This window comes from Chiloscyllium punctatum, chromosome 14 (genome assembly GCF_047496795.1).
Source record: "Chiloscyllium punctatum isolate Juve2018m chromosome 14, sChiPun1.3, whole genome shotgun sequence".
NCBI lineage: Eukaryota > Metazoa > Chordata > Chondrichthyes > Orectolobiformes > Hemiscylliidae > Chiloscyllium > Chiloscyllium punctatum.
Genome location: NC_092752.1, coordinates 31,968,965 through 31,983,898, shown reverse-complemented (window position 1 = coordinate 31,983,898; position 14,934 = coordinate 31,968,965). Strand labels below are relative to the sequence as shown.

Genomic DNA, 14,934 nt, shown 5'->3' with positions numbered 1-14,934 from the left:
CCCCACTCTTCTCCTTCCCCCCCCCTCTTCTCTTCCCCCCCCTCTTCTCTCCCCCCCCCTCTCTTCTCTTCCCCCCCCCCATCTCCCCCCCTCTCTCTCCCCTCCTCCTCCTCCCCCCCCCTCTCTCCCCTCCCCCCCCCACCTCTCTCCCTTCCCACCCCCCCACTCTCTCCCCTCCACCCCCCCTCTCTCCCCTTCCCCCCTCCCCTCTCTTCTCTCCCCCCCCACTCTTCTCTCTCCTTCTCCCCTCTCCTTCTCCTCTCTCTCTCTCTTCCCCCCCCATACACTCGTCTCTTCCCCCCCCCTCCTCCCCTCCCCCTCCTCCCTCCCCCTCCCCCCCCTCCCCCCCCTCCCCCCCTCCCCCTCCCTCCCCTCCCTCCCCTCCCCTCCCTCCCACTCACCTCACTCACCTCACTCACCTCACTCACTCACTCACTCACTCACTCACTCACTCACTCACTCACTCACTCACTCCCTCATGATTTTATAAACCTCTATAAGGTCACCCCTCTGTCTCTGACGTTCCAGGGAAAACAGCCCCAGCCTGTTCAGCCTCTCCCCATAGCTCAAATCCTCCAACCCTGGCAACATCCTTGTAAATCTTTTCCGAGCCCTTTTGAGTTTCACAGCTTCCTTCCTCTAGGAAGGAGACCAAAATTGCATGCAGTATTCCAAAAGTGGTCTACTCGATGTCCTGTACAGCTGAAACATAATCTCCCAACCCCTATGCTCTGCCCAATAAAGGAAAGCATTCCAAACACTGCCTTCACTATCCTATCTATTTGCGACTCTACTTTCAAGAGCTATGAACCTGCCCTCAAGGTCTCTTTGTTCTGCAACATTCCCCAGAACCTTACCATTAAGTGTATAAGTCCTGCTCTGATTTGCCTTTCCACAATAAAGCACCTCACATTTATCTAAATTAAACTCTGTCTGCCACTCCTCAGTCCATTGGCCCATCTGATCAAGGTCCTGTTATTCATAAATAATACCAAACAGCAATAAGTAAACATGTCAGATTAGGGGTTACACTGATAAATGAGTTATTTGGGGGTCAATTTTTATCTGTTTTTGGATTGTTTATCCACATTTGTGCCCTAACTCATTGTCTCCATGAATCAACATTCAAGCTTTTCAGTATTTGACAAAATGCTATAAAGCAAGACTCCTGAGAAGCAGTTTTGCTATTTCTTAATTTCATCCGGAGGAATTAACCAATAGCTGTGTTTTATATAGTTGCGAGCCTTTACAGATATACGAGATGATCTGGCTTTAGGTCATGTGATTGTACTACTTCAACTGGACTGGCCTCGTGGAGAAAACCTCTTTCTGAAAGCAGTTGATAAAATTTGTCAACAAGGATCATTTCAGTATGAAAACTTCTTCAACTATGTCACAAGTATCCTTTTAAAACCTTTCAGTTAATATCCCAGAAAGTTCTAAACTGCTTGTTTATTAATAGTCAGCTTCTAAAGACCAGAGTCTTCTATTGGTGTCTCTTAGTCTAGACACTGAGGTTATACTTTAACCACACCTGGCTGATGACATTACTGTCACTTCTTTATTCTCACGTGCATTTTTTTGTATGTGGCACTTGGGCTGTAAAGCATTAGACATACCAGGCTATCTCCTCATGACACTTCAAAGCGATCTGACCTCTCTCTGTCTTTTTCTGTCTTACCAGAGTGCGTGCGCTCTGTCCCTTGTGCGCCCTCGCTTGCTTGCCTGCGCACACTCACTCTGAGTCTTGCTCGTGGGAGGTGCGCTCTGTGTCTTGCTCGCGCACGCTCAGTCTCTGCCTTGATCGCCTGCATGTGTGCCCTCTCTTATTCTCGCTCGCCCATGCAAGCTCACTGTTTTGCACTGTCTGTCTCTTGCTTGCCCACATGCGCTTGCTTGCTCGCTCACTCTTTCTTGCTCCCCTACATGCGCGCGCTCTCTCTCTCTCTCTCTCTGTCTTGCTCGCCCTTGTACACCCTCCTCTCTCTGTCTTGTTTGTCTGCACGCACCCTGTCTGTGTCATGGTCGCCCACGCATGCACTCTCTCTCTCTGTCTTGCTCACCATCGTGCACCCTTTCTCTGTGTCCTGGTCGCCCAGGTGTGCGCTCTTTCTCTGCCTTGCTCACACGAGGCACTCTCTTGCTCGAGTGCGCTCTCTCGCGCTCTCTCTCTCTCTCGCCTAGGCCACTCTTGCTCGCCCGCGTACGTTGTCTCTGCCTTGCTCGCTTGCATGTGTGCCCTCTCTGTCTTGCTTGCCCCCACACATTCTCTTTCTGTCTTGCTTACATGAGGCGCTGTCTCTCTTTCTGTCTCTCGATCGTGCATGCGCTCTGTATCTGTCTTGTTTGAGTGCGCACTCTGTCTTGCTCACGTACGCTCTCTCTTGTTCGCCCCTGCCTGCACGTGCTCTCTCTCCTTTGCTCTCGCTCGCATGTACGCATTCCCGAGCACGAGCTCTCTCTCTCTTGCTTGCCCCTGCTGCTCACGTGCTCTCTCTCTTTCACTCTTGCTCGTCCGCATGTGGGCCCTATCTCTCTTGCTCGCCCACACACGTTCTCTTTCTGTCTTGCTTGCATGGGGCGCTGTCTCTCTTGATCATGTGCACGCTCTGTATCTGTCTTGCTCGAATGCGCACTCTCTCTCTGTCTTGCTCACATGCGCTCTCTCCCTCTTGTTCGCCCGCTTGCCTGCACGTGCTCTCTCTCTCTTGCTTTCGTTTGCCCGTGTGCACTCACTGTTTTACTTGGGTGAGGTGCTCTCAGTCTCACTCACATGAGGTGTGCGCTCTCTCTCTCGCTCTCTGTCTTGCTCACCCGCGCGCGTGCTCTCTCTCTGTCTTGCTCGCCTGTGCTCTCTGTCTTGCTGACACTCCATTGCTCGCCTGCACCCGCTCTCTCTCCCTTGCTCGCCTGCGCCCGCTCTCTCCCTTGCTCATGCCCGTGTGCTCTCTCCCTTGCCTTCGCCTGTGTCTGCGCGCGCTCTCTCTCCCTTGCTCGCCTGCATCCGCTCTCTCTCCCTTGCTCGCACGCACCCGCTCTCTCTCCCCCTTGCTCGCTCATGCCCACTGACTCGCTTGCTCACTTGTGCCTGCTCTCTCCCTTGCCCTCGCCTGTGTCTGCGCGCTCTCTCTCTCCCTTGCTCGCACGCACCCGCTCTCTCTCCCCCTTGCTCGCTCATGCCCACTGACTCGCTTGCTCACTTGTGCCTGCTCTCTCCCTTGCCCTCACCTGTGTCTGCGCGCTCTCTCTCTCCCTTGCTCGCACGCACCCGCTCTCTCTCTCCCTTGCTCGCTCGTGCCCGCTGACTTGCTTGCTCACTCGTGCCTGCTCTCTCCCTTGCTCACCTACGTCTGCTCTCTCTTTCTTTCTCTCCCTTGCCTGCCCGCCCACGCTCTCTCTCTCTCTTCTCCCCCCCCTTGCTCACCAGTGCCCACTCTTCTCCCCCCCCCCCCCCCCCCCCCCACGGCTTGCCCACGCCCGCTCTCTCTCTCTCTCTCTCTCTCTCCCTTGCTCGCCCGCGCTCTCTCTCCCTTGCTTGCTCGTACCAGCGCTCTCTGTTGCTCGTTTGTGCCCGCTCTCTTCCCCCTTGCTCGCACTCTCTCTCGCCCACCCCCTTGCTCGCCCGCGCCCACTCTCTCCCTTGCTCGCCTGCTCACTCACTCGCTTTATCTCTTGCTCGCCCGCACGTGCCCTCTCTCTCTTGCTCGCTTGTGCCTGCTGACTCTCTTGTTTGCTCGTGCCCGTGCTCTCCCGCTTGCTCGCCTACACTCTCTCTCTCTCTCTCTCTCTCTCTCTCTCTCTCTCTCTCTCTCTCTCTCTCTCTCTCTCTCTCTCTTCCCCCCCACCACGCGCTCTCTCTCTCTCTCTCTCTCTCTCTCTTCCCCCCCCCCCCTCTCTCTCCCTCCCTCTCTCTCTCCCTTGCTTGCCCGCGCACGTTGATTCTCCCTTGCTCGTCCATTCCCTTCTCTCTCCCTTGCTGGCCTGCGCCCCGCGCTGTCCCCCTTGCATGCCCACACACTCTCTCTGCCTCGCTTGCCCGCGTCCACTGACTCTCCCTTGCTCGCCTGCGCTCGCTCTCTCTCCCTTGCTCGCCCACACCCGCATGCTCTCTCTCTCTCCCTTGCTCGTCCTCGCCCACTCTCTCTCCCTTGCTCACCCATGCCCACGCTCGCTCTCCCTTGCTCGCCCGTGCCAGTGCTCGCTCTCTCCTTGCTCGCCTGCGCCTGTTCTCTCTCCCCTGCTCGCACGCGCTCTCTCCTCTTCCCCCTTGCTCGCCCGCGCTCTCTCTCTCCCTTGCACACCTGCACTTGAGCTTTCTCTCTCCCTTGCTTGACCGCGCCTGTTCGCTCTCTCCTCTCCCCCTTGCTCGTCCGTGCTCTCTCTCTCCCTTGCTCGCCCACACCCGCTCTCTCTCCCTATCTCTCTCACTCACTTGTGCCCGCTCTCTCTCTCTCTCTCTCACTCGTTCTCACTTGCTCGTGCCCGCGCTCTCTGTTGCTCGCTCGTGCCCACTCTCTCTTGCTCGCCCGCGCCTGCCCTCTCTCTCTGCCTTGCTCGTGTGAGCTACTCTCTCTGTGTCTTGCTCATGCGCACGCTCTCGTTCTTGTTCTCGCTCGCCCAAGCACACTCGCCATTTCTCGCTCTTTTGTACCCTCTCTTTTTTGCTTGCCCACATGTGCTCATTCTCTTTCACTCTCTCTCTCTCTCTGTATTGCTCACCTGTGTGCTCCCTGTCTCTCTGTCTTGCTCACCTGCGCGCTCACACTTTTTGTCTTGGTTGCCCGTGCATTCATTCATTCTCTCTCTCTCTCTCTCTCTCTCTCTTTCTTTCTTTCTCTCTCTCTCTGTCTTGCTTGCCCCCTCCGTTTTCTATCTCCTGCTTGCGTGAGGCGCTTGCTCACTGTCTTGTTCACTTGCGCGCGTGCTCTCTCTGTTGTATGCGCCCGCGCTCTGTCTGTCGTGCATGCCCACGGGCTCTCTCTCTCTCTCTGTCTTACATGCCCGTGTGTTCTCTCTCTCTGTGTCTTGGTCCCCCACGTGCGTCCTCTTCCTTACTCGCCTGTATGTGCGCGCTCTCCCTTGCTTGCCCTTGCCCTTGCTCGCGCTCTGGCTTGCCCACAAGCCAAGCTCATGCTCTCTCTCTGTCATTGTCTTGCTTGCATGCAGAGCTTTGTCTGTCTTGCGCTGGCACTTTCTCTCTATCACGCTTGCGCATGCATTCTGTGTTGCTGTCTCTATTCTTTTTTGTTTTTGCGCTCTTTTTCGCGCTGTGTCCTTTTTGCGTTCTCCGTCTTTTTCGCATGCTGTGCCTTTTTGCGCTCTGTCTTGTCTCTCAGTCTCTCTCTCTCTCTCTCTCTCTCTCTCTCTCTCTCTCTCTCTCTGCCTTTGTGTGTGTGTGTTTCTCTCTCTCTGCGCCGTGTGTGTGTGTGTCTCTCTGTCTTTGTCTGTCTGTCTCTCTCTCTCTCTCTCTCTCTCAGTCTTTTGCTCTCCCTGTGTCTCTTCCTGTTCTCTTTCTGCTTTGTTTTTTTCTGTCTCTCTCCATCTCTTTTTCTGTCTTTTTCTCTGTCTCTCACTTGTATTTTGTACATATTTAACATAAAAAAAATTTTAAAACTTCATTTTCAAAACCGATAATGACAATGAGCCAAATGAGGAGATTTTAGATCAGAGGGTCAAAGGTTTAATCAAAGACAGGTCTCAAAGTAATAAAGCAGAATGGAGAGCTGTGGGGAGGGATTTCCAGAGTTTGGAGGCTGTTCAGCTGAACATGAGACAACTACCAATGGAGACATTAAAATCAGAGTTGCTGAAAAAGCCAGATCCAGATGAGTCGGCTGTGTTTCTTGAGAGCTGTCAGACTGCTGATTACAGAGAGGGAGGGGGAGACCAGCAAAGGCATTGAAAACTGTGACAATTTTAAATAAGGTTGTTGCTTGACCTTGACCCAGGAAGCATCGTAAGTCAGTGAGCACAAAACTGATTGTTGAGCATGACTTGTTGTGAATTATGGTGTGATCATCTTTTGGAGGGTGAAATGTGGGTGACCAACCAGGAATGCGTTGTAACCATCCAGACCAGATGTTACAGGGATAAGTGAGGATACAACAGCACCTACCCTGAGGCAGGCTAAAGTCAGCCGATGTTATGGTGGTAGAAGTAGGCAATATTCGTGATGACGGGGAAACCCCTCATTCCAGAGTTAAATATGACAAAGTTATAAACAACATAATTAGTCTCAAATTGTTGTCAGGGAGTGGGATGGAGTTGGTAATTTTAGAAGTATTTTAAAAAGACATTTTAAAATATATTCAATCATCGACAAGGTTCCCCATGGGAGACTGGTTAGCAAGGTTAGATCCAATGGAATACAGGGAGAACTAGCCATTTGGATACAGAACTGGATCGAATGTAGAAGACAGAGAGTGGTGGTAGAGGGTTGTTTTTCAGACTGGAGGCCTGTGACAAGGATCGATGCTGGGTCCACTCCTTTTCGCAATTTTTATGAATTATTTGAATGTGAACATAGGAGGTATAGTTAATAAGTTTGCAGATGACACCAAAATTGGAGTTGTAGTGGACAGGGAAAAAGGTTACCTCAAATTACAACAGGATCTTGATCATATGGGCCAATGGGCTGAGGAGTGGCAGATGGAGTTTAATTTAGATAAATGTGAGGTGCTGCATTTTGGAAAGGCAAGTCAGAGCAGGAGTTATACACTTAATGGTAAGGTCCCAGGGAGTGTTGCTGAATAAAGAGACCTTGGAATGCAGGTTCATAGCTCCTTGAAAGTGAAGTAGGCGTTTGATATGCTTTCCTTTATTGGTCACAGCATCGAGTATAAGAGTTGGGAGAACATGTTGTGGCTGTACAGGACATTGGTTAGGCCACTGTTGGAATATTGTGTGCAATTCTGGTCTCCCTCCTATTGGAAGGATGTTGTGAAACTTGAAAGCATTCAGAAAAGATTTACAAGGATGTTGCCAGGGTTGGAGGAATTGAGCTATAGGGAGAAGCTGAACAGGCTGGAGCAGTTTTCCCTGGACTGTCGGAGGCTGAGGGGTGACCTAATAGAGGTTTATAAAATCATGAGGGGCATGAATGGGGTAAATAGACAGGGTCTTCTGCCTGGGTTGGGGAGATCCAGAACTAGAGAGTGTAGGTTAAGGTTGAGAGGGGAAAGCTATAAAAGGGACCTAAGGGGCAACCTTTTCATGCAGAGGGTGGTGCGTGTGTGAAATGAGCTGCCAGATGAAGTGCTGTAATTGTATCAGAGGCAGCTGGATGGTTATATGAATAGAAAAGGTTTGGAGGGATATGGGCCAAGTGCTGGCAAATGGGACTAGATTAGGTTGGGATATCTGGTCGACATGGAGGAGTTGGACCCAAGGGTCTGTTCCGTGCTGTACATCTCTATGACTCTAGTACTCTGCAAACTGATTGCAAAGGTTCAAGAAGGCAGCTCACCACTTTCTCAAGGGTAATAATTGCTGACTCAGTTATCAAAACCCATCTCCTGTAAATTAATTTTTTAAAAATACATGATTCAATATACTTAGTGTGTTCCTCAAAACATCATGGTAAACAAAACCCTTTCTGGTACAAAAGCATGTAAGGAAGGTTAGTTATGTTCATGATCTGTAGTTTTTGAGTTGAAAACCTTCTTTTATGCATTCATTTAACTAATTTTGAACATGATTATTGATATTTATAATTTTATTCATGCCAGATGGGGGCAGTGCTTTTTTTTTTAGAATCCCTACTGTGTGGAAACAGGCCCTTCGGCCCGACAGGTTCTCACCGACCCTCTGAAGAGTATCCCACCCAAACCCATTCCCCTACGTTTACCCCTGACTCATGCACCTAACCTATACATCCCTGAAGACTGGGCAATTTAGCACGGCCAATTCACCTAACTGCATGTCTTTGGATAGTGGGAGGACACCAGAGCACCTGGAGGAAACCCACGCAGACACAGGGAGAACGTGCAAACTCCACTGTTTGTCTAAGTTCACTACTGTGAGGCTGTGAGATAAAATAAGTATGTTATTATAATGCGCTTTAACCAGGAACTATCTAAATACTGAAGTAACATTTTGTAATCTGGATATGACTTCTACCAATTAGAGTACATGAACAAAAAGGGAGCACAAAAATTAAACTGTAAGACTAAGATGAGTGATAAATGAAATCAGAGGAGATTTGTGTGGAACACAAACACTTTGTTTCTTTCAATGTTGTAAATAAAAACCAATGTAATGAACTTTTTTAGTGCTTTTCAAGTGGTATGTTACATTCAAATCAATTAGCCAGCTGAGAGACCATTGCATTATAACTATGCTCTGAGGTTACTAGTAGAAGAATACATCATGCATATGTAGTAAATTTATACAAACTAGCTAATAGCACACTAAAATGACAGTACACAATTTGTCCTTAACCACATCTGTTGATATTGACATGTTGGAAGAATTTGCTTATCTCCGAACTGCAGAAGGTGGTAAAATTCATCTCGAATTGTTACCAAATCAAGGTCTTCTAATTAAGTAAGTACTGAGTTGGAGAGACAGTAACTGGTATGCTCTGATTCATGTTGGAATTTCCTTCGTTAATTGAGAAACTAATTTTTGCTCCTTGGTTTGTTGCAGCACATGACAAGAATTTATGTTACTTTTTTTTAAAAGGGGAAAAAAGATTTAGAAGAATTAAAATCCCTACAGTTTGGAAACAGGCCCTTCGGCCCAACATGTTCACACTAACCCTCTAAAGAGTATCCCACCCAGACCCATTACTCTACATTTACCCCAACTCATGCACGTAACCTACACATCCCTGAATATTATAGGCAATTTCGTAGGTCAATTCACCTAAACTGCAAATCTTTGGATTATGGGAGGAAACCGGAGCACTCGCAGTAAACCCACGCAGACACAGGGAGAATGTGCAAGCTCCAAGCGGACAGTTGTCCGAGGCTGGAATCAAACCCTGGTCCATGGTGCTGTGAGGCAGCAGTGCTAACCACTGAACCGCTGTGCCACCTACTTTTCAAAAGGAAAACCGAACGTGTTAAGCCTTTGAGAAGGCGACCAGAAAAGTTTAACTATCTTGGGAAATTAGTGAATAGTTTACATTTTTAAACTTTTAAGCTTTTGATTTTGCATGTCCATTAAACATGTGAAAGTTTATAGGTGTCTTCTTTATCTTAAGTTGTTTTTCATCAATTTTAAAAGCTGTAGAAATTTTGTATGACTTATTGAGTTCATAACGTGATTTATCTTTTTCATTCGGGTAAAATCCAGGGTTTGTATTGATGGTTTGTCACAACGTACCTGAATTAGGGCAGGTGGCAGTTGACCAGAATTGACACTTCTCTTCAAGGTCCAGAAATTTTCCCAATAGATAAGATTTGATTGTGATATTCCATGTTGGCGAACAGCGTCTGTTGAAAACTAACGTTTGAGTACTGAGTAGTGATTAGCATTCCTGTGTTTCAGCACGATATGCACAGTTTGAAAGTAGGAGAGGCTAACAAATGGCAAAAAAAAAAATTCCTGACCCCTTGATATTGTTTCTCCTAATTGTCCCGCCGGCTAAGTTGCTGACATTGGACTCTGAGTTAGAACTCTGTTTAAGTACCATAGGGTATGGTACAATAAATCTGTCCTTGTACACATCCATGTACGTGTAAATATAAATTCCTGGAACCATGAAGCTTTGGAATTGCAGGTAAGGTGCATTTTCTTCTTGATCACTAAATTATTTTTTTCTTTTGAGAATTTCAGAGGTAAAGAACATTTTCAGTAATAACTTCCCTGTTGAGATTGTTTTAGTCAATAGGTAGCTGGCGGAATGGTGTGGGGTGAGGGAAATTTTTCAATAAAATTGCTTTTGTATTGAAACCAGTTGTACTTAACCTACTGTTTCATTTTTACATCTGTACAGTTCAAGTAGCTGGCCTGAACAAACCCAAATAGTATTGGATTTTGAATTGAATTTATCCATATTTTCCAAACAAATGTGATGTATTCAGAATTTTGACTGGCAAAGTAATCCTGGAGCTGTAGTTGGATCAATTGGAAAGTGTTTTCCATCTTACTAACAGGAAGATTGGAAACCTGTATGGGATAGAATAAAGTTGAAGGAAGATTTTGACATTTTTATGTAAACTTAATTTTAAAGTTTTTTTTTCAATTCTTCACTTTTCATAACTGAATCTCTACTTTCCCCCCCCTTCCTGGACAAATGGCCCTGGACAGAAACTCTATCTTTCTCATCAGCTTTGCAATTAAATGTTGGAAGCAAAGGTCATTGGATGAATTCCTAAACTTGCCATCAGTTGAGGTGGTCAATTGTTGGTCACTTAAAGTGCCATCCTGCCAGTTCTCCAATTTAGCTGCCTACTAAATTCGGAGGAAGCATTTAATGCACCAAATAAGCAACACAGATGTGGCAATGGCTCGCCTATGAAAGTCCCCCAAAAAGGAGTGAGAGGTAGATCCCTTGTACCTGGAAGCCCCATTCTGTGAGAAGAGGAAAAATAAATAATTAATCTCTCACCACTTAAAAGAAAATTGGAAAATCAGGCCCTATATCTAAATTAAGCTACTCCAAATGTAATCATTTCCCCCAAAGTTTCCTATTTTCTAAACTCTTGGGGTAAGAAAAGGTAAATGGGATTCTAGTAGATGACTCAAATATGGATCTAGTATTGGCATTATTGACATATAATCATCCAATGGTGACAACATATGGGAAGGTTACCCTGCAAATGTTTAATTTTGAAATAATTGTCTAATTCTCTTTTAATGCCACCATTGAATCTACCTCCACTGCACTCAAGTAGTACATTCTGGATCCAGCCACTTACCAAATAAAGTACCCAGAAATCAATGCAGTACTTGAGATTTAGTGTGACACTTGTATTGAGGCTAAAACTCTGTTTTGTACAGGTTTATCATGCTTATCATGCTTTTGTGATTTGGAGATGCCGGTGTTGGACTGGGGTGTACAAAGTTAAAAATCACACAACACCAGGTTATAGTCCAACAGGTTTAATTGGAAGCCACCTGATGAAGGAGCGGCGCTCTGAAAGCTGGTGCTTCCAATTAAACCTGTTTGACTATAACCTGGTGTTGTGTGATTTTTTTATCTTGCTTTTGTGCTCTATGCCCCTTTTTATAAAGCCTTGAAAATCCTTTATCCTCAATGAACCAATTGATCAAGCCTTATAATGTGCATATATATCCCAGATCCTTCTGCTCCTGCATCCCCCTAAGAATTTAGTGCTTTGTGTTGTATTGCCTCTCCACGTTTTCTTAGCAAATTAATTACTTCATACTTTTCTGCATTAAATTCCATCCACCCCTTGTCTGCCTGTTCCACCATTCTGTCTGATCTTATCACTGACCCCTGAGAAAGTGCACCATAAACTTTCCTGTTGGTTTAAAAACCCCGCCATAAGCCACTAGTCTGTTTCCTGTCATTCATCCAATTTTATAACTTTGCTCACATCTGTTGAGCAGTACTTATTAAATGTCTTTTGGAAGGTTGTGTATAGAAAACCAATTGTATTATACTCATCAGCCCTCTATCACTCTTCAAAACACTTAAACAAGGTAGTTAAACATGATTTCCCTGTAATTAATCTGTGCCAGCAATCCTCAATTAACCCATTTTGTCCCTACTTATGTCCTGAATTATTTTTGGTAAAATCCTTACCCACCACTGATGGTAAACCATCCTGAAATTGTTTGAACAAGAGTGTAACATTTGCATTCTTTAATCCTGTGTCCTCATTACTGTAAATCCTGTTTTCGGTCCCTAATCAGCCTAACTACTTATTGTACCAACCTTTTATTTTTACATGCCTGTGGAAAGTTTTTTGGATTCCCTTATTTTATGCCTATGTCTGTTTCTTCTAATAAATCTCTTTGCTTTTATTTGCTTTTTTCAATTCCCTTCTGAAGCTTCTAAATAAAGTCTGATTCTTAATTGAATTATCCAGTTGACATCTGATCTTTGCACCTTTTCTCTGCTTCATTTGATTCATGACCATTTTTGTTAGCCAGCGAGCTCTAGACTTATTTGCCTTGTGTTTCATCTCGTGAGAGTGTATTCCTTTACTGTACCTGAGCTAACTACCTTTCCTTTAATTGCACCCTACTTTTGAATTACAGTTTATCCAGTCAATCTTTAAATCTGTTCCAAATAAATTAGAAGCAATCTCTCCTATTAAAATTGTTTCTCCTGCACTCAACAACTCTGACTCTGGATTGTGATGTAATCTCTGACATCGTGGACTCTGGACTGATATGTACTGTATTCAAGCCACACTGTGACCAGGGTCTCTTGTTGGGTTAACAGTTTAATGTATTGGAGAATTCCTCAAGGTTAAAATTGTTTTGTTTCCTTTAAAAAGGTGTGGTCTGTAGGTTGGTTAATATGGCATTAAATTTTTTTTGTTTTTTAGATTAATGGGGCTGAATGACAGGAAGTATAAAAGATTTATTGGTTTTGTAGTACTGCACTGTGCAGTTGAAATTAAATATCTCAACTTGCTGATGTCTGTTGTTGTAGGGGCAGACTTGCGCTGCTTTTTCCCATGTTTAAATGTATTTTGGCAATTTTTGATGTTAAGAATGAAAATTGAATGACTTCTTTGGACAAAGTAATCGCTCCACTTTGACCATTGTGTGTAAAACTTGGCCTGTTATGACATCTCCTTAGTTTGAATTTTGAAAAGTAGTTATGCATACATTATCTTGAGGAAAATGGGCTGTGAAGTCTTGCAGTCTATCAAGCTTTCAGTTGTCCAACTGCATTCGTCAATTTGTTTGTGAAATGTGCTAAATATATTGAGATCAGCAGATGGGCAAATTGCCAACTGCAGGGTATTAATGGAAATTTGAGATGAAGTCATCTTTCTGTCTTGACTGGAGAGGCATAGTCTAATGAGGCTATAGGAGGAGCTTTACTCATAACCAGATGTTATGATGAGATCCTGTGCACGTTTTCTCTAGTGTAAAAGCATTGGTTTCTACTTGCACCTTTGCTTTCTAATCAGTGGTTCAAATGGAGCACGTTTGTCTTGTGTTTGATTATGTTGCATGTTTTGATGAATAACCTATCTAGTTTGTGCATGTAGTATCAGATTATGAATGTGAAAGTTATGTACTCTGTTCAGTTCCTTCCAGTTGGCAATAGGTAAAAGTTATGTGTTATTGGTGATATGTGTGAGTGTTGAATGTACTGTTGATGTTTACTGTTTTCAAGGAATTCTAGCCCTCCACTGGGCGTTCTTCCGCAAGAGTTCAAACTGCAGCCCAGCAGTCAGACAGCTGACAGGTACCACACGACCTGTTCGTCATGTGCTGTGTTTGTCACCATGTTAATCCATGGGTTTTAAAGATTTTTAAAATGTCTTTATTTTTCCTTTTTTTGTTCACACAATCCATGATTTAAGCATTGCCATACAATGACCATTTTAGTATTACATATTTATCAAAATGCAGACTTTGACATGAGATTATTTCTGTACTTTTTTTGGAAATGTCTGACTTTTTTTTGTAAGTTACTATGAAATGAGTGCTGCAAATGAGCATCTATCACAGTAACAGCTACATGTTATGCATTCTAATGAAGTTGCACCATTGCTTTAAAAAATTGACTAGCTCAGATTGGTGTGCTTTAGTTAGAAAGTATGATTGATTAAAAATGTTCATACTTGTAAATATGCTTTACTACTCACTACTTGTTGCAATTTGTAACTCGTACAAAAATATTTTAGTCACAAACTTGGAATTTGGCTAAACAAAATTACAGAAAAATTCATTTGGATCAAATAATTTATTGAATTTAAAATATCACACAAATAATGACATTTCTATGGATACCTTCAAATATTTAGTTAAATTTTAATAACTTGGCATTTTCTTTATGATGGGGTGCAGCCAAAGGATTAATAAGTTATTTATAAATGACAGCAATGTGTGGTCAGATGGATAATTTGCTTATTTCATTTGTGTTACAGACATCACACTGTAACCCGAGGTATTACAAAGGGAGTGAAAGAAGATTTCAGATTAGCTATGGAGCGACAGGTTTCTCGCTGTGGGGAAAATCTAATGGTTGTACTACATAGATTTTGCATCAATGAGAAGATAATATTGCTTCAGACTTTAATGTGACAGATATATCCAAATCTTTTCCTTAGAATATATGGATGTTTTTGTGAATCTGTTGAACTGCACTGCTCATGTTTTTTGTATTGTAAAGTTTGTTATTGGATTTTATTCATGAGTGGGGCTGTCAGAATTGAACTCGATACACAGACTTGAAAGGATATATTCTAATTCCATGGGAAAAATCGCTAATATGTTGAATCCTTAAGTAATCCATTTTATTGAATGTTTGTATTCATTAAGGCCAGCGATCACAGTATTAAAGGACTAAATATTTCATTCCATTTTTTTGTCCTTGAATTTGTCAGCTTCAAACACTCTGAGCAGGCACCGAATAGCAATATCCAACTACGCAGAGAAAAACTCCCTGTACTCTTCACCCAACACTGTGCGCTTTACATCTAGCCTTCATTTTCAAAAAAAAGCATCTCCTGCACCATTCTGAAGTTCCTCATTGTTGCACAAGTTCTTGTAGGATTCTGACTGCCAGAATTTTGCATTATTTGAGGATCTTGCACCCAATCAGAAACTGAGTTGATATTTGCTGAAGTTATTTGACTTGGGTCTCTTGCAACCATCAGAAACAGAAGGCTTTCTTCCTGTTTATGACTAAAAGCTCTATGAAAGGATAATGCTTTAACTCTTTGTCCTCTTAACTATGTAGTAATGACTTTTTGTGAACAAGAAATAAGCAGAAACAATTTTAATTTGAGCCTGTATCACAAAATCTAACACTTCTTAAATTCAACAGGCCCA

At 44.3% G+C, this 14,934-nt stretch overlaps 1 protein-coding gene across 2 annotated transcripts in view; it reads left to right on the top strand.

Moving 5' to 3' along the window:
• ints10 (integrator complex subunit 10) overlaps positions 1-14,462 on the top strand; it is a 61,147-nt gene extending 46,685 nt beyond the window's left edge. Inside the window, exons 15-18 of one of the 2 annotated variants that reach the window (XM_072584151.1) lie at positions 1,237-1,399; positions 8,451-8,544; positions 13,271-13,342; positions 14,028-14,462. In XM_072584151.1, coding sequence (XP_072440252.1) covers positions 1,237-1,399; positions 8,451-8,544; positions 13,271-13,342; positions 14,028-14,184 — 486 coding nt within the window. In that variant the 3' untranslated portion in view covers positions 14,185-14,462. The remainder of the gene's footprint in view (positions 1-1,236; positions 1,400-8,450; positions 8,545-13,270; positions 13,343-14,027) is intronic. The other variant, XM_072584152.1, reaches the window with a different exon arrangement.
• The last annotated feature ends 472 nt before the right edge of the window (positions 14,463-14,934 follow it).